At 41.3% G+C, this 26,073-nt stretch overlaps 1 protein-coding gene across 1 annotated transcript in view; it reads right to left on the bottom strand.

The window, feature by feature from the left end:
* Window positions 1–22,565, bottom strand: part of hpse2 (heparanase 2) — a 53,862-nt gene extending 31,297 nt beyond the window's left edge. The window contains exons 1-3 of the mRNA XM_053436646.1: window positions 22,143–22,565; window positions 19,670–19,824; window positions 18,704–18,865 (exon numbers count right to left, since the gene is read on the bottom strand). Coding sequence (XP_053292621.1) covers window positions 18,704–18,865; window positions 19,670–19,824; window positions 22,143–22,432 — 607 coding nt within the window. The 5' untranslated portion in view covers window positions 22,433–22,565. The remainder of the gene's footprint in view (window positions 1–18,703; window positions 18,866–19,669; window positions 19,825–22,142) is intronic.
* Between the last annotated feature and the right edge of the window lie 3,508 nt (window positions 22,566–26,073).

The following is a 26,073-nucleotide window of genomic DNA, read 5'->3' on the forward strand; positions in this document are numbered from 1 at the left end:
CTATGTGTCTATGTGTGTGTGTGTGTGTGTGTGTGTGTGTGCGCGCTCCAGCCTCGGCAACAGGCTGCAGTTAACCACAAATCAAAGACAGAGAAGTGGACAAAATAACATCAACTGCCTTTCACTGCCTTTGGGCCATGTAACTCAAACCACTTGTTGAGGGAAATGCGTATGGGGTGTGAGTGGTTTGCACATCTGTTTGGCAATGGTCACTGTCTATCACTCCCTTAAATGAACTTTTTACATAATAATAAGCTGACTGGGTTCGGCTTGTAGGAATCAAGGTGTGAGGAAGTGGGCTTCTAAGGAGAGAGACGTCTGCACCGCGCAGCTTCCAGCAAACCACAACCAGTGGAGGAGGAATTCAACATCCGTCACCATGAGCCGGAGCTGTTTACACATCATCCCACTTATTATAAACTGACTGGCTGTTTAGTCCGTCCTTAATCTAAATGAAGCTTCAGTCTAAGGAAACAAATTCATTCGGAGATGTTTTAGTGAGACCCACGTACTAACCACATACAAACCCCCAAAATGATGAAAACTAGCGTTAGTCCCTTATTATTGGAGGCAAGTTAAAAAAAGAGATTATTTAGAAATACTCCCAGTCGTCTCTGAGCTGCAGAGATAGAATGTAAACAAACGTGTGTAACAGCTTACAAGCCAAGGACGGGCAGCGTTTGTGAGCAGTGGTGTTGAAGAATAAGGACTGAATGATTTACTGTTTGAAGCAGACTTATAGACTTTTCCTGTGTTACAACTTAGCCTATTACTTGAGTGAGGGGACGATGGAGGGGACGATGGACGAGTGAGGGGACGATGGAGCGCCAGATGGAGAGGCAGGTCGGTGTGGCATCATCCTAGCACCATAGTGGTGAGCCATAAGGCAGAGCTTTCTGATTTACCAGTCCATCCACATCCCAACACTCACCCTTGAGCCTTGGGTAGTGACCAAAAGATTGCAAATACAAACTGAGATAACTGTTCTCCGTCGGGGGGCTCAGTTCCCTCATGTCGTACGGGGACAGTTGAGGTGGTTCGGGCATTAATCAGCACGCCTCCTGATTGGAGGTTCACTGGGCACGCCCAACCGGAAGGAGACCCAGGCGTCGACTCCAGGACTCATTGGCGGGACTACACAACCCATCTGGCCTGGGAACGCCTCTGGATACAGCGCGGGAAAAGGATGTCTGGAAAACCCTAATTGTCCGGCTGCCTCCGCCTTCCTCTCGGTCCACAGCACAACTCCTTCTGTTCACTCTCACTGCTCTCATCAGTGTCACTTCCAGCTGTGGCCGGCAGCTGTTACCTGCTCTTAAAGGCCACTGTAGAACCTGCTCTGCACCAATCAGCACACAGACCAAATGAATGACTGGGCTGAATCTTTCAACAGGTGAAGCTTAGGTTCTTCCTCAGGGATTCACATGTCACATGGCCAGAAACACGGCTACATGCTGATGATGCATCTGCTGAATGTGTAACTGGGATAACACACAAGTATCTCAAGTTGATTTCAATGTTGTGCTTTCAACTAGTTAGTTAATCCAATTGACAAAGAACCATAGAAATAAATTCAGGTTTTACTTGTGCGGCTTATAAGCTTTTCACTGGGCTACATGTGACCAAGCAGTTTGTGTTGTCACCCATATCCCTTTGTGTGTTGGTTTGTTTGTTTGTATCTTCTTCAACAAGCCAAGTCTAGTCTTGTCACACGTTGTGTTTCATCACTATCTGCTGGGTCACTGTCCACCAATTACTAAATGATGACAAATCGATTTTTGCAATATGCACACAATGACATTGTGACAAAATTCACACTAATATTATTAGCTCTCACTTTTGCAAACAGTTTTTCATCTTTAAAGCAAAAGTGCAGAACTAAAACTACAGCCCAAGCCTTTAAGGGGAAACATATTGCCAGTAAGTCCAGCACACGGGGCCTGAACAGGGGATTTGTATCAGTTCTGTGAAGCATCTGAAGACACAAAACATCAAATCTGAATTCTGTGTCAGACAATGACTTTTGGTTTTTGTTCCTGCAGGCAGAGAGCCACACCTGACATTTTTACCACCAGAGATTAGTCACACTGTCACCTTGGAAGAGGCTGGTCGTAAAGCTTCCACCTCTGATCCGCTCAGCCATGTCGTCACACACCTCTGCTGATGCTTTAATAGAGAGCTGATTGCTCTGTAATTGCAGAGACACAAGACTCCTCTGGGCAGATCCACTGAACCGAGAGGGTGGACCGGCCCCCGGGCTTTACTGCCCCTCAACCATCAAAGAGTTTGGACTTAATGTCTGTGGCCCTTCCCACGAAACACCTGCTTAGGGGCTGCAACCCCCGCAGATCACTCATCAACAGCAGGAATGTTTTCAACTTCCTAACAAATGGCTCTTTTACCACATTGAAATTCATTATATAAAAAATATATATATATCTCTAAAAGGACGGGCAGAAACCGAGGGTAAATGTAAACATTTCTTTTGGTGTATTTAAGAACATTTTTTCTACATTCCCAGCGTAAGACGGGTAACTTTGATCCCGGGCCGTGTGATGGATGAGGGTTGTGCAGACCAGATCCCGAGCAGGGCAGCAAAGCAAACACACGGTATCCCAGAACCCCCTTCCACTGTGAGCATAATCACCATAATCACAGCAATCATCTTCCACTCTCAAACTATATCCACACACATTACTTATGGTTCAGTTAAACTGGAGGTTCCGTCTCCAGCTGAGCGAGCAGAGCCAGATTCAACAGGCGCACAGTCACCAGCCTGCGTCTCCACTGCTTTACAGGCAATTATGCATATATAATGACGGATAATTAAACCAATTAAATATAATTTCAGCGAACGGGAGAATAATATTTTACAAATTTATGGAATCATTATTAATTTTCTGATTATACCTGTTAATACGTGGCCAAATGTTTTCCGATGAGTTTAAGCCAAGGACATTGTTTTTAGAAACACTGCCTCCAAAAGAGCTACATTAGATTTTTTGTAAAACTAATTATTTTGATACTATTATTGTTTTTATTGGCCTGCACGTGTGTTCATTTGCTGACTCCTTTATTTATATATATTTTTTGTGATTGTTAATTTAGCATTACCTAATTTTGTGAATTGTGTTATTTAATATTTACGTCGAGGCCTACTGGGTTTTCTGCTTCCCACTGCACTGCGTATTATTGTATGTTGGTTTTTAGGTGTTTTTGGATCCGTGCTAAATAAAAATATAATCCAATGTGATCTTCTATTAGTTTACGATAATCGAAGGAGAAACTTTCAGGCTTTAAACTGAGTGAACTTTAAGTGATACTAATGACGTGGCGCTACAACGATTCAGCTCATATAACACAAAGGGGGAAAAAACCATCACGGCTCCTCCTCAAAATGCTGGCGGGTGTTGGACTGACACTGCGGGGGGCACCTGCCTCAGCCAGTGGGGCCGACTCTCTTCCCATAACTCTTCACTTTTAAGTCCCATTTGAGTTTCTGCAAAAAACGGTTATGACAACGCTGGGACTTGTCTCTTCTCTCTGATGGATATCCCTGCCAGATGTTCGTGGAGGAAGGGAATTCGACTTTTTTCCAACCGTTCACCTGAAATATCTGTCTTTTCATCAGTCTCCTCTCCTAATCGTTTCTGTCGAGCAGCTAAAGACACATTATAAAGAGTCTGAGCCCATTACCACACTTGAGAACATATTTGTTTTCCCCATTTGTTCATTCCAGCCACTCAGGCTAAGAAGTGTTGACAGACGTTTGCACAGCAGTGAGACGTTGACTTATCATTTTGTTTCATTCAACTAATCCATTTAGATTCCCGGGGTTTGGAACGTGATGTTCTGCTGTAGTGCTTTGACGCGCGCTTGCCAAAAGCTTTGAAATCAATCACAAAAAGATTTTTTTAGATTTCCCCCCCAGAAAATTGCATACATCAAAAAATAAAACGGATATTTGGTGCTTATTTCTCTATCGGGCTGCACAATATAGACATAAACCTATCGATAAAAAATAATTGTTAACCAAGTGACATAAAATAACGGCGTTAAACCTGTGCAAAATTTGATTTGATTTGAGTTTTGCTATGTTTTTGATAAATGTAGATTAAATAAGCATCAACTTCACCTTTGACAAATGTCTAAAAGCAATAAAACATATCTATTGCGCAGATGTTTTACTTGCTTTGCATTTGTATTCACTCATATTTTCCAATGCCAAAACTTGTAAGAATAATATATTATCTGCGTAATAACTATAATGGCAACTGACAACATTTGCTAGTATCTGCCTCTTATTCTGAAAGTCCTGGGAGAAATAGGACCGTACAGTCCCCTTACATTTAAACAAGCTTCACAAAATTGAACACACATCAGTCCTGTAAATTTGCCAGATTATTCCATTAAGATCAATGAATTTTTTCAAAGTGAAAAAAAAATGCAAAAAAAATGCATTGATCTGCCCTAATCGAATCTGCTCTAAAAGCTTCCTTGGCCCGAACCATATCCTTTCACCATGTGTCAATGAAATCGCTTGAGTAGTTTTTGCGTGATCCTGCTCACAGACGAAGAAAACACAACATCCCTAGTGGAGGTAATTACACCGGAAAGCTACACAACAGAATAATAGACTCGGGAAAAGAAGACAATTATGGTAAATGTGAAGATATATTAACAAATGAGGTGTCATGATTACAGCGTCAGTGTTAAGATGCCAGTGTTGATGTGAGTGTGTGGGAGCTCTCCTTGGCCAGGCTCCATTCCCGTGTCTTCTCTGCACCCACAGTGTAGAGGCCACGCTGTTAGTGCATTAGCGGGGCACGCTGGCTGCATCAGACCCCAGGTTTCCCCCTCTGCCAGGCACAGCACCAGGCCAAGCCGAGCCTGCCAAACATCTGCTCCTGGTTAGAGGTGTTGGCTGCTGCCATTCACAGCAGAGGTTCAAAACCTCAGGGAAAAGGTTTCATTTGGCCTCTTCTTGCCCGGGCCATTGCAAACAGTCCCGTAAGCTCCCTGAGGGAACGCAGGTCTGAGGAAAATACCACAGAAAATTCAATTCCACTTCTCCTTTCCGTGCTTCACTCCTCTGACCGTGGCAAATTTCATTACACACTTATGGACTCATAAAATTCCTCCAATAACCCGGCGCAGGGTACCACAGACCAGAGTTCCTCCAGAATCACACGGCTTCAGAGTGAGAGAGGGTGGAGGGCAACCAGCCATGATCCTGTCAAAGAGTCCCGTCCAGTTCTTTCTTTGCCTATTCCATCCTTTTTCTTTCTCCTCTTCCTTTTTTATTTCTGAACAACGCATAAACAGCTACAGTAAAAACAGATATTAACTCTGTTTTAAATATGTGGCACGGCTCAAGTGATGAAAGGCCGTAAAGCAGTTTACATATTTTCCCTGTCATCTTGTAACCATACATCTAATAAAACCACCAAATAAAAGAACCAGAGGCACCGAATACTGGATACTTGAGCCAATTAACAAAAAGAGAGACAAAGAGAAACTTTCTCAAAGGAGAGAGAAAACAATTTGGTCACACATCCAACATTAAGCTTCCTTTATCCTTCTAATGAGCCAATAAACTTTTCGGAGGTGACTGATATTCAGACGTTGCCAAATCGCTATCGGTTGTGGGTGTAAAAGTGGGTTAGCGGTGCATGAGCTGGCTTCCACGTGCGTGACATGGGTTCTAACTCACACACCAACTATGTGACCTAGAATCAGACTTTCTGGGTTTGTCAGCGTGGTTATGCAAAAACTACTAAAACAGATTTCCATGAAACCTGGTGGAAGGATGAGAGAAGTCATTACATTTCGGTGTGGATCCATACAAAGAGGCGGACCCAGGATTTGTTGTCGTTAACATTGCACATTTTTGGACATTTTAACCAATTTCTCAGGGAATAACTCGTGGGTCTTGAAGACATAAATCAGCCATATTTAGTCGCCTGATCTCTATGGGTGTGTGTGTGTGTATTTGCCATTTGGTGCAGCTTGATTGAATGTGAGGTGACTGTTGGGCCTGGGCGGAGGTTTGTGCTCTACTCAGTGCTTCTGCTGTGAGGACAGTTTCCTTTTCAGAGTTTGCATTTCACCCGTTTCGTGTTGTTTGCATCCTTGAGTTAAAACCTCCACTACCCCTGTGCGTTTGTTTACTACAGGGCAGATTCCCACAAAATGTGGTGAACGTCTGCTCTGAACTATTGTTTTACCTCGGTTGCTGTGGATCCTGTTGATGATAATGGGACACATATTAAGCTACAGACAAGCAGTGGACTTTGGATATTCAGTCTGACCTTGCCACATGTGCAGAGCCTTACAGGAGAAGGGAGGCCCACTGAATAACGTAGTACACATTACATATGAAAGAGAATAAACCGAAAGAAGAGAAATAGATCTAAAGCAGAGAAACGACTTTATCAGTTCGGAAGGAGCTTCTTCACATGTCCCTCTGAGGCACATGCGTGCTGTGGTTTCATGTGGGGGTCACGGGGTCAGAGGACAGACACAGCCAGCAGCCGTGCCTCTGGAGCAGGTCGAGCTTCAGTCCCGTTCGTTGGGACACGTTTTCTCAATTACTCTCTTTTTCTCTCTGGTGAATTTCTCTCATAGAACAATGTGAAACTTAATTAGTACAGGTTTACGCACAAAATCTGATTGTGGGTTTGACCGTGATGCAACCAAGAATTGTTTTATTGCATATAATGTATAGAAAAAACATGCAGATGTAGAAATATGCACTTCTTGTTGCAGGGGAAATAATATGAAACATGCACAGCTCTGTTTTCCATCAGAAATCGACGCCGATTTCCAAGTCGATAGCTTGTGAAAGGTTTTGGAAACACCCATTTTATTAAATATATTTTCTTGAGAGAGCCGTGACGATATCATTTGTGCTCTGGGGCTGTTTTGGAGTCTAACAAGTGTGAAGCTACTGAACCCTGAGCACTTACAGGTGTGTTCCACCTAAAAGGCAGAGTTTTGCACCACAGGTGTCGATGGGGCCTTTGGCTAAGAGCATCTCTGAACTGCCAGAGCCGGCTGGGAAGGTAAAAAAAGTAAAAAGTTCGGAGAAAAACTAAATACACCGTCATTGGTCTCATGCGAAGAAAACTTTTAACTTTTATTAATCTTTAAATGTTCCTTTACCATTTTCCCCATCTTCTCTTTTACCATCTGTCTGTTGCTGTTATTTCATTTTTCACTCCTTCCCCCCCCCCTTCCCCTTCCCTCTCTCCCCTCGCTCTTAATCTATCTTTGTTCCCTCTTGCTCTTGTTTTCTCATTTCGAGGGCTGAGGCTGCGCTGTGAATCTCCAGCTCAGCAGGACACCATGGAGTGATAGATGGCCTCTGACAAGGTCCAACACAATCCAACCAGCCATATGCTCCCGGTGGAAAGGAGAGAGGAGAATTAAAGAGGATTCGCAAGTGGCCAGAGGAAAAACACGCCAAGCTCTTCTGGAAGCAAGTGTTTCAATAATATACAGGGAACATTGGCACCATGAGAATTAACCTAAGGGAAATTCATTAAGAAAAAAGAAGGCGAGAAGTGACGCACATCAAAAAGAAGAATTACCTCCTCCAAGGAGGTTGTGTACTCACACATGTCCCTTTGTTTGTTAGTGTGTTTGTAAGCAAGATTACACAACAACTACTGGTTGGATAACCACAAACCTTAGTGGAAGGATGTGGTGTGGGTCAGGAAAGAACCCATTACATTTTGGGGCAGATCCAGATCAATGGCGGATATAGGAATTTTTATGACTTTCTTTAACATTGCGAGATTGTGTTTTTCAATCTTTCCCTTTATTTCACAGAGGGCAAGTTGTGAATCTCGATGAAAATCAGGCACGTTTAGGGAACTGATATTTATGAGATTGTAAAATTGGGCCTTGTTGGAGGTATGCGCTCTCCTGAGTGGCATTGTGCTTCACACTAGGTTAGAAAACATGACTTAAGTTACCATGATGCATTCAAATCAGAGGAAGTATGTGTTCACATAACAGTAAGGATGAACTTGAATTCAGATATGTTTTGTAACTTTGCAGAGACATTCATTCTCAATGCACATTTCACAAGAAACCTAATCTTGTCACTTTAAATGTTTGGAAAACCAATGTTCTGTTACAAAAGAATATTATATAAACACAATCTACAGCTCAGACAGTTACAAAATAGTAAGTGCATTTATAACTACAATGTCCCTCAGTAGAGACTAAACCTCCTACCAAGGCCCCTCAGGCCTCCGGTGAAACCACATTCAATATTCACTAACTCTAGATTTTTATTTGGATCTATACACGCATTAATATTCAACATGACAACATGTTTTTTTTCTCTATCAAGATTCTTGAATTATTCTCTGTTAAATCAATGAAAATGTTGAAAACCCCTGTCTTGCAATAATCTGAATCCGTACCAATATTAAATCAATTCTTCCCTGAGTCATTCCCTCCCAGTCCACCGATTGTCATGGAAATCAGTTGAGTAGTTTTTGCGTAACCTTGATAACAAACAAACCCAGAAGAAAACCTTGTTTTAATTCCACCAGCCGCATTAAGTCAGAGAAAAGAAAGGGCAGGTTATGTGTGAGATATACAAGACAGGGGTCTGGTATTCATGAAATGGGCCGAACTCCTCCGATTAGATCAGAACAGATGATGACTCTCGGTTACACGGTTTTCTCTCTAAGAGGAAAAGTAGATGCTTTCTATGGATTCACAGACTCTCACACGGTAGAAACGTTGCAAACATTGATGTGACACTAATGTGTGTTTTAAATTTCAGCGTTGAAAGAAGAAACTTCAGAATAGCTTTCTCAAACACCAGGTCAAATTCCCAGCTCCAACAGTGGTTACAGCTTACTAGCCCTTACTTCGAGTTCAAACTTCACAGACGTAAATACACATGGACACACACACACTCTTTTAAATAATGGATGACAGCCTGAGAGTCAAATTAAGGCAATAAAATGTGTCTCACTGGTAATGAAGTTAGCATGTTTCCCCTCAGGATAACAGCTTCACCTGCACGAATACAGAGCTGGCACACACACACGTGCGCACACTCACAAATGCGCACACACACACATGCACAATGGCTATGAGCATTGAACAGATCCATCCCCTTGCTGCGAAAGGGCTCAGAGCAGCAGTGAGCGCGGTGCCATGATATGAAATTTGACCCAAAACGTATGTTTTCTAGAGTTCTGAGGAGAAATCTGGAGGTTGGATGTCATGCCAAACAATCATAGGAAAGGAAAGACTGCTTTCAAACATTTCCCATGCATCAGGCTATTAAAATGACATTCGTTTGCAGGTTGCTGGCACTTTTCTCAGGGCATATTGCAAACACATGGAGTTGCATGTTATGTCCATCCATGATTTAAACACTCTAGGTATTCTCCCGATCAAGAAAAAACAGACATTTCTGGATCCGTGCAGACCATGTGGAAAGAGTGAGCGGAAGAAAAAATGCCGGCAATATGGCAATCAAGGGTTTGTCACGCTGGACTTATATCCCAGTTTATAATTGTTAACTGACAGGTTAGCATTAATAGTGGCATGTAATAAATTCAGCCAAACTCATCAGAAGTTCATGCCTCAGTCTGAAGGCTCCCTGTCATACTGTAAAAAACCCTCCATGTGTGAAACTCTGGTGGTTCAAAGTTGTGCTGCAGGGCTCGATTCCTGGTCCAGAGCTTTTCGCTGTGTACATGAACATGACCAATCTAATCACACGATGTATTTCAAGAATGTTTCTTATTAGAGACTTAGAAATTAAACACAACCCTGCTGAAAAAGATGCACATGCTGGCCGAGAGTCCGAAGGCAGCAGACTAAATCCTCGGAAACCACAGATACACGTCCCTAAAACTTCACTGCAGAGAGAGTTTGGAATCAACCACAGAACAAATGAGCATGTTCTGATTCGTGCAGACAGATATGAGTCATATATCTTGAGGTCGATGTTATGCAGTAAATTTGTTCACCTGTGCAGAAGATGAAGATTTAAAGATCAAACTTTTTTCTTTCTACTGAGGTTGTTTTTTTTCCAATGGCTGCCAGACGGGTTTGGCTCTTAAGGCCATATTGGCTTTGTTCTATGCAACCACCTCGAGCCAACATTTCAATTTTCTGTCCCGAGTTCACGCCAGCAGCATTGTTGGCAGTTTTTCTCAGCACACCTTGGTCTGGATCTAATACATCATCATCATGTGTTGACAGTCGGTATCACTCAATCCAGTGCCACACGTCATTTGCTCGATTAAAGATCCTTTTTTATGACACGTCTTAGGAATCTGTGATTAAAAAGCAAATTGAAATTTAAAGAATTTTCCGGGATGTTGTTTGGATTTAGGAAGCTCTCACTTGGGGAACATCTCTCTTTGTCATTCTGTGAGATAAGTTGTTTTTCAACATTTAAGTTGATTTCTCGAGGTGCAATTCATTGATCTTGATAAAAAAATATCTGACATATTTAGGGGGCTGATATATATGAGTGGACGAACTTTGATGCAGATCCAGATCTAGTGAATTTAACTGTGGTTCCAAAAGGAAACGTTGGACCTTGACAGCTGTATGAACTCACGAGTGCCCTTTTCTTTAAAGTTGTATCAGGGGAAGAAATGTGGCAAAAAACCGTAAACATTCCACATGATTGTTGCATCTCAAGTGTAAAAGGGAGAAGCCTCCTTGTATTTAGGAAATTTGAAAAATATTTATTTCATTAATACAAACAAAACAGTTATTCCAACAGTTCCGCTTCATTTATAACTAAAATATAGAATCAGAGATATTTTAAAAAGTATTAAAATGATCCAAATAAAAGACAAGGATTTACCTTCTAATTTGTGAGATAACCTAATAGAAAGAAAAACTCTCATCCAAACAAACATCTGAAATTCATTAGGAGGCAAGAATCCCTTCTTTAAGAGAAGAAACATTTATTTCACTGCAACTCTTGAGTCTCTGCTCGCGCTCGAGCTCTGCTTGAATCCACAGAACTTTTGGAAGCACTGTTCATGATCAATATGTTCATCTGATGACGTTCCAAAGCTTAATGCATTTGGATAAAAGCGCCGCATAATGGACCTACAGCAGAATTGAGTTTTTCGACCCCTTCGTTGTTGGCAGTGAAGCCCAGCAGGCTGCCAGGTCCTTCTCTTTTAACAGAACCATAAAGCAAACAGTAAGTTGAGCAATCAGCGATATGTAAAAACAAACACACTAGCTTGTAATGTTCTTTGTCTCACCTGTGGACCTTTCCAAGATCCACAGCGGCTGCTCACATCCATTAATATCATTATATATTTCAACAAATTAAAGCGGGTTATACTAATTCTCCTGCCGTCATGAAAACTGGCTGAACTTCAGTGTTACAGTGTGAAACTTGGCAGCAGAAACTCATAAATCTGAATTCAGCAATGAGCTGGAGATGGAGCGGGTACTTAAGCAGCTGCAACACGATGTGTGTATGTGTGTGTGTGTGCATGTGTGTATGTGTGTTTGTGTGTGTGTGTGTGTGTATGTGTATTTAGTGGGGGAAATTGAAATGAAAAGATAAGGCAGATGATGCAAAAACAATTAAATTTCCTCCTCAGAAATAACGTTTGAAAGATGAGATTAAGGAGAGAGGCTGGGAGGAGGGATGGAGCGTTTTCCCACTGCTACAACAAAATATGGTTTGATTTTCAAATGAGTTAAAACAGAGAGTTATATCTAGAGGCTCTCTGACTGTTGTCAGCTGTGCCCGGTTGTTTTGATGAAAACATTTTCAAGCCATTAAACATGTTTAGTGAATTCCCCTTTCTGTGTCTGCTCCCGATGTTTGTCTTTACAGATTCTGAACCGCACAAAGCTTCTCGTCAGGAACATGAGTTTCAGTTTCTTTCTCAGAATTTTGCACGTTAAAATCCTTTTGGTTATAACTGAGTAATTATAGAATGTTGTATAGATGTTCTGATTTAATTTTTCTTTTCACCATACCAATTCCACTATCTGGCCTTTGTATATTGGATACCAGTGCATTAAAACAAAATAACGACTTATATAATGTTACATAAATATGTAACTAGCCCTGTATAGAGGTGGTGATTGATTTCAGTGTTGTACACCCTGGCTCAGGATAAACCCTCTAAAAAAAAACTTGGGTTCTGATGATGTTCTTCGAATGTTTCATGAGATTGCTCGTGTGGCAATTGGCCAGAGTCGCAGCCAAAGAGTGTGTTACTTATTGATAAAAACGTTAAAGGTACTGCAGGTCTGCCACAATGTACCCGCTCGTCCACTATGAGCTGCAGATTCATCCAACATGGCTGCACTACCTCCTGTCACTGCCAAAATGCACACGCTGGACGTCTAAGTTCAATTTCAATTCATCTTTGGATGCAAAATCCGGTGGAAAACCTGACGTCTGGAATTTGCAGCTCTTCCGTCGTGTGTAGTCGCTGCCTCAGTTGAACATAACGCCCCCTCTCTGCTGCACCTGGGTCACACGAGCACTGCTTCACACTTCTGATGGTATGTCTCCTCTATGTCGTCCCTCTTCTCGTGTTTCGTTTTAGTGGAGGCCTGCAGCTCTGAATGAGAGGCTCCTGGCTGTGACTGCGGCACCTCGGTGTCAGTTCAAAGAGAGGGGCTCCCATTTTTAGTGTGTGATGTACCCTCTGCGATGTTTACTTAAACCTAACAACTGATTAGACATTGTAAACAGTCGTGTCACTTGATAGGACGCACGTGAGATCAGACTAAGAAAGAGAGGCGGTTTGAATCAGGCTGCATACCATCCACCTGATCAGGACGCCAACCTTTGACTCATCTAGCGTTAAGATTATGCTCTTCAATCCGATTCCTTTTAGCCTTACCACAATTAATGATTATATTAATAAAAGTATGACCTCACGGATTTCAGAGTAGGGCCGAACCAGCCTCCTGCTTTGTTTCATCCGACTGAGTAGTCTCCTTGCAGCTGGCTCCTCCAATTTCTGCAGGGAGGGATTCTTTCCATTCAAAGTGCTGCTTCATCTACTCTCACATGCATGATTCCTTTTGTGAGTAGGAATTCGAATTTGTGAAACAAGAAGTTATGAATGAAAATTAGTGTCTAGATTTATTGAGATTTCAGAAATGAACTAATGGGACAGGGAATCTGACCCCGTCCCATTTTAAAAACTAGGTCAGTGCCGCTCCTTCCTGAGGAGATGTCCTACTTGTGACTTAGTCCCTCGGTCTGATCCACACCACTCCTCTTCCTCCTCTCCACCACCGGTGTCCAAAAATATACAACATGTGATTCAACACCCGTTTTCCCCGAAGTATTTCTAACTTTTTCTTTATTTATGAGGTTGCTATTACTAATGCATGAAGTGAGAACATGCTAATATAGATGTGATGTCCTTTATCAACTATTTCCATGAGAAAACTTAGAAAAATGTGAAAAAACGGCATCTCTTGTAAAGTTAAACCTGGAATTGCACCCTGATCCGGATCCACACCAAAATGAAATGGCTTCTTCCCTGACCCCTACCACATCCATCTACAGGGTTTTGTGGTAATCAGTTCAGTTGTTTTTGTGTTATCTTGCTCACACACAAACAAGGTGAAAACATAACCTCTTTGGTAAACATCTGAAGATAAATCCTTGACACGCAACAGAATTAGTTCCCGCCTCATTCTCTCAAGAGCAGCTGCACACTTTAAAACTGATAACATCCCTTCTGTGAATCTTGCTTCTCTAGATTCTTGTCCTTGTTCACAAGTATTGCTTGGTTGATTCCTGAATTGAGCCATGTTTATTCTTAGAGCCTTAAAACACACAGACAAGGGGGTCACAAGTTTAACAGAACGTCTGCCTCATTCGGCCAAGTATCAAATAAACATAAGGACTTTGGCACAAAGTCACAATATACACAGCTAAACTGAGAGTAAACATGACAGAGAGACCGGGGAGAGGTGGAGGAGAAGGAACAGATGAAAGAAAGGGAATAGAAGAGAGAATTTGAAGAAGAGATCCCTGATGGAGGGATATGTTCCCGCACAGTAGGGCTGGGTATTGCCTACAACCTCACGATACGATACGTATCACGATACAGAGGCCACGATACGATACTATCACGATACACGTTGCTTTTGAATAATGACCATGTCCTGCACAGAATTGACTACAACAGTTGTTCTTTATTATTCCATATAACAGCAAAGGCGAAGTCTTAGGGATCGCACCACTCAATACTTAAAACTCTGGCCATTAAAAGATCTTAAAAGTAAAATAAAATAATTATCATTCTAATCCCAATTAAAAAAAAAAAAGGCAATGCCACTGATCTGTCGCTCAAGCATCTCCTCCCAAGATCCCCGGATACGGTGTTTTTAATTTCCCTCGTACGTGCCGAGTCTGTTGCTTGAACATGAGCGCAGTTGCACATCTGGGCATTCAGCGGTTCTATGATGTTCTTCGGACATTACGAGTGTTGCAGCTTTTAGCGGCTAAAGGGCTTTAGCCTCATCTTCAGCACAGGCCAGGTCCGCTTCAGTTAAGGTCCACAGCTCCTTGGCATTCTTCCACACCTCAGTGGAGAATAAGTAAGAAACAGTGGGCGTCTCGAGCGCACGTTGAGCGGCCAAATTCAGACTGCGAGCAAAGCATTTCACGTGCAATAACTCCGACAGTTTTTCCCGGTGTTTCTTCCTTGCTTGTTTTGAGTTGAGACGTGTGCTGTTTTTGCCTATGCTGCCCCCTTTGGCATTATTGTGCACTGCACCATAGGTGAAGTTTCGTTTTCAAGACGGCCGTCAAAGCATTTGATGCCATATCGATACAGTAGCATCTGCATCGATGCGTGCATCGGCATGACGACGTCACGATATATCGCCATATCGATTTTTTGACCACAGCCCTACCGCACAGAGACATGAAATGATGCTGACCATGACCTTGTCTGAGCTCAGGGCATTTTATCAAAATAATTTCTTTAGTGTGTGTGTGTGTGTGTGTGTGTGTGTGTGTGTGTGTGTGTGCGTGTGAGAGAGAGAGAGAGAGAGAGAGAGAGAGAGAGAGAGAGAGAGAGAGAGAGAGAGAGAGAGAGAGAGCTTGGACTGGCCCCGTTGTGGATGGCTCTAACAAGGGTGGGTCAAAGGTCAGACAGTGGTGAGTGTAAAAGGATGGAGCAAGACTGTTAAAGGTCTTTTAAACACCACCTGCCTACACACACACACATAGAAACACACACACACATAGACACACACACACACACACATACTGATTGTTACCAGACAGTATTTAAACAAATACCTATTGCATCTGTATCCCTGTAACTCTCCACCTCAGACACGGGAGGTCCTTGAAAGGATTGTAGTTTACACAACATGCTTGAGTGTGATAATGAGAACATAACACCGACACGTTGGCCCTTTCAATGCTTCTTCAGCACCATCATCGCTCATTTTGGTGAGTTATACTTCCCCCCCTAAAACCCACCGACAAGCCTTTGTACAATAAATAAGAATGTAGCAGCTCCACCTTCACTATCTTTGAAAAGCACACCTCAGACTTCTGAAAAACATTCCCCCCGGGGCCGAACTTCAGCTCGCGTGTGCGCTTTGGAAGAAGGAGAGTTTCTGTGAGAACACTTCACAGTAAATCAGCCTTGGGTAAATAAAGTCCTTCTGCTTGGCTTCACTGCCCTTTCTCTCCTCTCCTCTCCTCTCCTCTCCTCTCCTCTCCTCTCCTCTCCTCTCCTCTCTTCTCCTCTCTCCTCGTCTATACCAACGGGTCTGACAGCCATGGCACCTGCTCAGAAACAGCACTGCGCTTCCCTTTGCCTCTCGACTCCATTTGTACCTCTCAAACCTTTATAGTATTCCTGTGGGGGATGGGCACAGAACTTATGCCGTTGCTTATGCCAATGGTCTCTGCTGTTGAGGGACATTTATACTCGTGAGCTGGTTCGTCTCTGTCCAAACACCGGGTGGCGTTGTGGTTTCTATGCTACTGACTCAAACTGAGCGGATCAATAGCTAGTTTTGCCACTGACGGACATGGAGGAGTCGTTTCCAAACCGACCAATGACAGTTGCACTCACGCTACACCGCAGCTACGCCGCCAATTCCACGCAGAGTTATAAACCGGCTTTTAATAAGAACCATTACAGCAGGAGTTAAACAGATAAAATCGTCCATATGGTTCTAATCAATCAATTCAATTATGCAAAAACCTCGACTATGTGAGAAAATAACATTCATGCGGTGATTCATTATCGCCATAACTTTTACTGCATCGATGCTCTCACATTGTTTTCACACCTGTCAAGCGAGTTTTAATGTTTACGTTTTTCAACCGAACATTCTACAGAACAGTAGCTTAAAGGAGCAATGCAATGTTTTGTCATCGGTAAATCATCATCGCTTTTATTTTTACTCCACGCTGCAGCACAGCAAAGTGAGCAAGTGGTAACATCCTCTTTGTGACAGGAAGCACTGGGGTTTATGGGAAATGTGGTCTCAATTTTGAGAGACATAAGCACGACACCACATGTGTGAGACAGAGGCTTCATTTCTCAACCGTGGTTTTATTAGTTTACAGTTATACTTGATACTAAGATTTAACAATTCAGATTCTTTGCATTTAAAATAATGAGTACAGAGAAAATTGCAGATTTACTTTAGCAAAAAGAGAAAATGCACTTTCTTATTTTTAAATATTTTTCTATTTTGAAGTGGATTAATCAAATATTTTGCAAGTATGTGTTCCATATGTTAATATTATTTACGTTGTCTGTTATCAGATGAAAACTTTTAACAACAACATAATATGAGTCACCACTAATGCAAAAAAATATAGTTATTGCGATAAATGTCACCTTATTATTTAAGTTTGAAAACACACATTTGCTCCTGAGTAAAGGTTGTGGTTCTATGTGCTTTCTAACAGCCAGAGAATCACAAATATTATATCGATGTTGGGTTTTTGTTAAATTGCCATTGATGAAAATTATATTACAATAATTATTTATATTGTTTAATTGCCCAGCCCTACAACGCTATTTTATCATTATTAAACTAAATGTTGTCACATTATTATTTTAGGAGACTATTGTACTGGCTTTTGCAGTAAAATATATAGTTTGATCGTCACATAATACTTTTAAGACTGCTCCTGCCAAAGGAAATAATCAGTGTTACTCTAACTGTGTGACCATCACACCCACACACTCATGTGTTTGACTGTTTGTTACAAAATGAGCTTATGTAAAAACAATCTGCTAGAAGACCACCACTCAAAAAAGTCTATAATTACTATGGGTATGTTTGATTTAAAATATATATATTTTACTGATGAAAACTACTACAAAGTCTATTGTTGACATTTCAACATGCTTGGCCCGTGTGGAACAACCTGAATTACTGTGGTGTCAAAATTAAAGGGCACGTGTGTCTCACTGTCTTGTAATAAAATGTATGTGTATTACCATGTGACCCCCTACCTGAACTCCTGAACTGACTCCTCACACAAACTTCTTCTTTTATGTATTTGCCTCTATGGCTCAGACTGCAACACACAGACGCACAATGCAGACCCACTAATACAAGGTTCTGTATATAATGATCAAACCTTGTATCAAGACATTGAACCGGGACAACTCGAGGTAGATTTGGAGTTTTATCAAACTTATTGACATATTTTCAAAGCTCATGGCCAAATATTCCATGGATTGTGACCAATACTACCTCTTCACTTTTTACTATTTAAATACATAACAAAAGAAACGAACTCGTTGTCTGTGTTGCTGGTCAATGTCCCAGTTCAGAATTTTTTTTCTAGAGGCTCTCTGACGATCAGGACTCATATTATGGGATGTAAGCGCTCCCAGTCCCAACCACTGTCTCTTCAAGATGATGAATTTGTTTCTGTAGGAGATACATCCAGAGTATTATTGTCGTAATAAATATTGCTAAATAGTTGTCTCACTGCCATTGCTCCATTTAGTTATAGTCAGGGGTCAGCAAAAGGTTAAATATCTGCACTTTTTCTACTCGTCTGCTTGTTTTGTAATCAGGCTTCAGATCATTTTCTCTATTTCCTCATTCGATCAACTTCTAACTTTTAATTCCAAGCTCTATTCGGAAAACTCAGCGTTTTTAGTCCACTCACTGCCAACTCCAGGTTTGTGGACACATCCCAAAACTGTTGCGACTTTAACAAACAGTTCCTCGTTTCCATCGCAGTCAATCACGGCAACAGATAAGAGACGTAGCCCACCCAAAACCAGGACTCCAGAGTTCCTTCTGCGGTCAGGTTGAGTTAACTGTTACCAGTGAAAACGTCAGTGCTCTGTTTACTGGCCTCTGCTGCTGCACCCCTCGATCCATCCCCACATTCCTCCTTTACAAATTACATTTGTCATTCTGAAAGCTGATGGTTTACATTGGCATGCTTTGAACCTCGTGTGAGTGCACGCGCGCATACGTGCACATCTGCATGTGCATGACACAAAGTCCAAACTATGCTTTTTGAGCACGGTCGATGTGTCTCTTAGGATGTGAGCATGTGTCAAAGAGAAAAAAAACTTGACATATGTGTGTGTGTGTCTGTGTTTGTGTGTGTGTGCGTGTGTGTGTGTCTGTGTGAGTGTGTGTGTGTGTGTGTGTGTGTGTGTGTGTGTGTGTGTGTGTGTGTTTGATCTCCTACCTGTTATTGTGATGTTGCTGTAGATGTTGGACAGTTGCTCTTTCAGCAGGACGAACTGTGTGGTGGCGGCCTTCTCTCTCTGCAGCTCCAGCATGATGTCAGGATGACTGGCCAGTTTGCAGCCCTTCTGTTGGTCCAGTGCAATGTCACTGCGCACTATATCTGCAGTAGGGAAGAAACAAACACAACTTTATTACTTTTGTTCGAACAATTGAATTGGTTCCTTAAATAAATGTGCATCAAAAGTTAAAAAGTGTTGTTTGTTCACTTTGTTTTAACCTTGACTACCTGGGGAAAGCTGCTGGCTTTTTGAAACATTTGTTGCTTTTTGAAACATTGCTTTCTTTTCGACTCCAGAATATGAGTTGTAATCAAACAATTTTTATGCAGCTTTAAACTGATATAAATGTGTTTACTATACTGTACACCCTGTTAGAAAATACAATATCCATAGTGTCCTGCAAACAATCAGATGTTGTTTTATTAGGTACGCCTACATAAAACACATGCAGTCCAAAGTTCTTACTTCATGAATTTTGTAACCGTTTTAAACACATGTTGATTCACCTCCTTTTTTGAGGTTTTGAGGTGCAGTTAAATTTTGTTGCATTGAGAAATGTTTCGAATATTGTGTCCATGTCATTTCCTGAGTTGACAATATGTTAGAAGCACCTCTCTGCGACACTTTTTATCCGAATCCGAACATTATACCATGTGGTTCACTGCAGGGTCCATACACAAGCGTTATAGTTTTGGCTCGGTGTCCATAATAAACTTGCCACTGCTTGTGTTGCAAGGAAAAGGACGCTGCGTAAAACAAACCGTCCGAACGACGCAACCCTCAGCAGGAATATAAAGTTCACTCTGTGCGTCACGGACAAACGAGGATCAGACGCCTCTTGCGCGTAAACACCGTCAAAAATTACACGTTGAGGCAGCTACAAAAAAAGCGTCGTGCGTAATCACCGTCCTCGTAGTTCTTCAGGTAATAGTCCGGTCCCGGCCCTCTGAACTTAGCGAGGTTCTTCTGGTTGTTAAACTGCAGGAAGTCGGTGCGTTTCCCTCCAAAGCGCAGGAAGGCTGGCGACAGGCCGCGCGCCAGGGTCACCAGCCGCTTGGAGCTGGAGACACACAGAGACAAAGAGTCAGAGACCAAGAAACACACACACCAAAAGTTATCTGTTGCCTCAGTTTAGATATATTCCACAGGAGCAGAAAACGTGAAAACGAATATTTCCCCGTTTCCTTTCCTTGAAATCCAAATATTTAAAAAAAAAAAAAAGGCCTCGAGGAGACATCTACAAAAAAGTCCTCCAGCTCCACGGGCATGGTCGTTAAACATCTGCACTGTTTTTCTCCTTGACATCAGCGGAGACTTCAACATCTGTCACCCGGTGGAAAAGGCATCAGGAAGCAGCCACAGCAGGTAAGAGCAGCTACCTCAGGGAACAAAGGATTACAACAACACACACGCACACTAATGGTTTACCCGGCACGAATTTAAACAGGAACAAGTTGAAGATTTATATGGACGTGGAATGAAGGAGTAGTTATTAATTTGATGCTGCAAGGACGAGTTATTTAGTGTGTGTTTTTTTTTTGCCATAGTCAACTTATTTTGTATTTTCCTTTTTGCTGACTTTAATGAAAACGTTTGAGACCACATTTTTTTCCCGTTTCACATTATGTAATCTCAGTGTATAAACTCAAATTAAAGCATAACACAATTTAAAACAAAAGTTAAGTCCTGATGTTTTCAATATTAAATCTGTTTTTACCTCATTCGGCAGCTGAACACGCCGGGTTTCTCTACAGTGTCTGTAAAGTCCGTCTCAACTCGGTTGCAGGAGTTGTATGTGTTGCACTTGTAGTTTGCATTGACTTGATGATTGTTTCTACTTCCTGCTCTATAAGGCTTGTTTACATTAAACTAAATTCACGTCATTTAATTCTTGTACTTTTTTTTTTTTTTACTTTTTCTGTTAATTCATTGGAAATGTTGTATTTTCTAAAACTTTCCACTAGTATTGTGATAAATTGTCACATGAAAAAATACATTATTTAAAACGAATAGGTTTATTGTTTTACTTTATAAACTGAAAAGCCACGTGCAAAATGGTTCATATAGTTCAGATGAAGTGTTACCAAAATCGAAAAACAAGTTGGAAAACTTTTGTTTTGTTCTAAACCACCAGGATAAAACTGGGATAAACTGTGACCATACGCTTCAGTATATATAATAATAATAATAATAATAATAATAATAATAATAATAATAATAATAATTAATAATAATAATAATAATTAATAATAATAATAATAACAGTACATTTTAAAAAGTCTCAGCCAGCAGGCCTGTAGATATTTATACAGTAAAAGCTGTGCAGGTTATTTCAGCTTTATCAACTATAAATCGAATTGAAGCTGATGAAGTCACATGTTTGTTTGTATAAAGTGAAGTAAATGAATGAATAAAAGATGGAATAATAAATAAATAAGTCATGTAAAAGCTGTAAATTAGGTTTTGTCGGATAGAGAAGTGTGATGTGTCTTTATTTTACAATAGTATCAGTGGAAGAATGGAGCAAGAGTAATCTGATCGCTCTTTTACCCACAAGGTTCCAGTTTATGAAATGTGCTGGAGAATATGGTGTAATTCTTTGCTCCATAGATCATCGACAGTAGATCCTGTCTGACAAAGACTCGTACGTGATTTAGAAGCTGAACTAAACAATGTTCACAACGCTGTTAAATCTACATCCAGCACCTGGCGAGCCATCAGTCTACACACTGCCCTGATCTACAGTTAAACATTAGAACAAGTCCGGAATTTATGGTGTTATTTTGCCAGGTTTTGAATTTCAAAATGTCATGTTTCATATGGTGAAAACGTGTGCGAGTTATAGTCTGCGCTGCGTCTACACTGAAATCTTTGAAATGCTCTGGAGTGAAAAGTCGCAAAAATAAATGAGAGTTAAAAAACTCACCATGCATTTTATAAAAACATTGACGCAACATGGCTGGCGATGGACTCGAGGGATTTTTCTGTGGTTTAAAACAAAACAAATGAAAACCTCAAAACCAGATTTAATAACTTGTGACACAGACACTCAGCAGAGTGAACGGCTGTGGGGCCCACGGTTCAGTCCAGTGTTACCAGGCGCACTGGAACAACTGTTACAGACATAATCCCAGAATATCTTATTAACCAAACCTTCACTTGCAGTGCCGTAATATTCAATCAACTGAAAGGTCTGGATTATATCAGTCTCGATAGAATTAATTCAGTAATGTGGATCATTGTAGTGAGGGGGGAACGTGCTAGCTCACTCCATAATAATTACACAACGTGGCTTCGTGCGTAATGGATAAAACCACCACAACACGTTGTAGACAGCGATACAAATCTGGCTTTTGGTAAACTGACGCTGTTTGGTACCTCAGGAAGTCCAGCCAGCCGTCCTTGATGATCGAGGGGTCCAGCTGCAGAGAGAGGAAGTTCTCGTTGAGGACTCGGAGCGGACTGCGGGTGTTGACATCCAGGAGAACCAGCGTCCTCTCCATGAAGCCCGGCCGCTTCCCGCCGGCTGCAGATCTCTGATACGTGGAGGAGGAGGAGGAGGATGAAGAAGAGTAGGAGGAAGAGAGCACCGACTGCACCATCAAAGTAGCCAAAGATGCCAGCCACATGGAGGACCAGGGGAACGCGCACGGTGGGGATTTGGGCATCTTTTTGGGTTGGAGAGTAGGAGGATCACTGTGCGTAATGACGTTAAATCACGAGGAGAAGATTGAAAAATCCCAACTAAACAAACCCCGCTGCCGTAAAGTTCGATGGTGGCTCTTTACCTCGGTCTCATCGATCTGCTCATGTCTTCCTGTCTGCTTGTCTCACCCTCTCTCTGCCCCCCGCCCCCTCTATGTATTTTTGGGGAACTGCTCACAAGAGCGCACGCCCCGAGCCAGCCTTCCCGGCTGTGAGAGCCAGAAGCTGGCAGGAGGAGAGGAGGCAGCACCGCCCCTCCAAGGTTCTCTGAGGTATGAGTCCAAACATCTCCAGCGAAGGTTTCTCAGCTCGTGTGGCAAAAAATACAATCTTAGGTGGTGAGGCTGTGAGGTCTTGGAACAAATGTAATTATAGTAGTGATTTCTGGTTAAATAATTCCTAATATTTTTCTTAAAAACATGGTGAAATGGTACAATAATAATAATATAATTTGTACATAGCTCAAATGATTCCCATAAACAAAGTGAACCCTGATTAAACACATGACTTCGCGTATTTACCTATTTTTAGGACGTCGTTATGGTGGTGAAAATGTGATTTCTGGCTTAAAAAGTTAGAACGCAAAGTGGCTGACACGCACGCTATTCATTTAAAAAAAAGAATCATCTATAAATAATGCAAATATTATCTTATATATGATGAAAAACATGATTCTAAGTAAAATGACAAAACCTTAACAGTAAAAAACGAACTCGTGGACATGTCTGTGCTGCGTTTAAACGCTGCGTAAAGGCCTGTCCGGGAATGGAGTTATGGGGTTAAACTTGCTTTGGAACAGCTTTTACCATTATAGGTTCATTTCGACGGCATAAGCTAAAATCCACATGATACTTGGATCACTGACTGACGGTAACCGTGGCACATTTTTAACACTTTCAACTCTGCACATTCTGAATCAAGTGTTCCAACAGAAGATGTGTCTTTCAGGCCCAAAGCAATCCAAAGGCTACACAGTTCGAAAGAAAAGAAAGTTGTCAACTGAATTTTTCATGCAGTTTTTGGACAAAGTTCAAACTGATTTCACAATATTCTTAAGACCGGTGACATTTGGAGATTTTAAAGCGTTCAAAACCAATTGTGGATTTTAAGCTCCCACACATGGAACTCCCCTATAAACTCTTTATATGACCTTTCGCTCCAGATGCTCTCGGGGCACAGTCGAGAAAGAAACGTACCAAACAAAAAGTAGTGTGTTGTTATTTGTATTTAAAGTTTAAACTCCAAGTCTCCTTGATGTGGCTGAGGTTGTGGTCGTTCAAGGTCACTGCTGCCTCACAGATGAGTCGCATACACGACATGTGAAGAAAATGTACAAAGTGTAAAGCCCGGTTTAAATTTTCCGTTCCGACCTACAGGGTAAAGAAAACAGCTCAGGAGTTTACGTCAAACCGCAACAATTTTCCAGGGTGTGAACATTACGCGCATTTAAGCACGGAGGATTTCCATTAAAAGCTTTGACATAATCCAGCAGGATGTACTGATAATGGCCCATCTGTTTAAATCCTTCTGCACATAAAGAGTTCAGGAGATCAGGTCACTCTTGAGTGTCGTACAAAGATGCAGCCGATACGTACAGTGTCTTGGAATCGTGCAATAACTTTAACAAGCATTGCATAATTAACTTTATTTTATTTTATTATAGTCCTTTATATCCTGCAGAGGCCTATACAGTGGATCAGCAGAAAACCAAACATTCACCCTCGACATCATAATTAACATGTGGTTTCAATGGAGGCAAACTTCTTGTTTTCAGTAGAAAGTTATTTAAGTATCTAAAGGCTAAATGTGGAATTAGCTCCTAAATGTTAATCTGTGTTGTGGGACATTAGCACGTCATAGGTATAATTATTGGGGATGTTTTTCTCAGCAAAGTAAAGAGAAACTTTACCCAAACAAAACACCAGTGTAACTCTATACTATTTCACGAGGAAATTAAATGTTTACCTGTGTGATTATGGTGGTTTAGAGCGTTTCTATCAACTGTTGTACTTTACTCTGTATATACAGTATCATTTACTGTGAACGGTGCAGCAGCTTCATATGGAGGACCTCACTCAGTGATTGACAATAGAGGAGGAACCGGTTAAAGCACTTTTGAAATAAAAACTGAGTCATGTTTGTCTGACTGATTTTATTAATAGATGAAAAAGCAGCCATGTGCAGTAATACAACAAATTGTGGATGTGATAAATTTAAATGCATCGTTGTGAATCGAATTGTTGACTGCTGAATCATCATCAAGTCCTGAGGCTAGTGTAGAAGTACACCGCTAGTGTATAATGGCCAAAATGGCCACTAAATCCAAAATGTCCGACTTCCTGTTGGGTTAATCAAACAGTCCGTACAATCATGATACACGTGTGTACCGAATTCCGTGAAGATCGGTTAAACCAGGCAGAATTGCTGCGTTGTAGGGGCTCTGTTGAGTCATTTTGCCACGACCATTTCCAATTACTCCAAAATCCATAAATTTTCCCCATGCCTGATGAGCCTCCGAAGTCTGGAGAGCTTTCAATATGTTCAAGCCTCCAGCTTTGCTGTGACCTCTTTGTATCTCTCCTGAGGTTTTCTCCAGTCCGTCTGTAAACTCAGTCTTCTTTGTTTTGCAGAGCTGGATATCGAGGTCAGCACTGAAACTCTTCTCCTGCACCAGCAAATCAAAGAGCTCCAGATTTGGATTCAGCAGATTCTCTTTCTCCTGACTGAGTTCTGATTTCCCCCCCACTTGCCTCTAGAATTATAGTGTCATCTGCCACCTTTCACTCAATTTGCCTTGTCACCACTTCCTCACTGGGCTCCTGATAGTCATCGTACAGGATTTTCTGTAGTACTTGGTTGCCCTTCTCTTCATTCTCTTTTGCCCTCAGTTCACTCATCAACTGCACAGCTGAGTATACGTCTGAAATGATTGGACCAGCCATACTAACACTCTGGATAAAGTAAATCAAAAATGTAATATCATATTTCAAATAGATATCAATCAGTCTATACAGTGACTGTTATATTTCGAGTTTTATTTTGTTGATCCAGCTATGGTTAGCTAGCTAGAAAAGAAGCTAGCTAGCTAACAGCTAGCTAGTATTGTACATATTTCTCACTAGTAATGGATTGTTATAAAAGTCTTCCATGCATCAGATGTGCAAAAGCAGGTGTGTGAAATGAATGGTATTGTTCCATAGTGAATACATACAGTATGGGTCATTTTTTAGCCATGTGTGTAAAAGTGATGTAGAAATACAAAATCTACCTTTGTTTATTACGTAAGGAAGGAAAAAGGGGAAACAAATATTTGTGGTAATCAAAAACCAAATATTTAATGAATACTTAGAGTATTAAATGATCAAATTCATTTATTTAAAAATATATAGTAAAGAAACTCTCATGCATGAAATAACACAGGAAATGAATACGGGTCATATACGACCCATGTTGTGCATTAGAAATGTTGTGATACAAAACTGATTTTTGTTCAAAAACTAACAAAGGAACATTTTAAATAAGGATTATAGATGGTTAAGCTGAATGAATAACACTTGTTTAAGACTATTTAACTCCAGCCAGGCTTTATAAAGAGCACTTCACA

Source organism: Pleuronectes platessa, chromosome 12 (genome assembly GCF_947347685.1).
Source record: "Pleuronectes platessa chromosome 12, fPlePla1.1, whole genome shotgun sequence".
Classification (NCBI taxonomy): Eukaryota; Metazoa; Chordata; class Actinopteri; order Pleuronectiformes; family Pleuronectidae; genus Pleuronectes; species Pleuronectes platessa.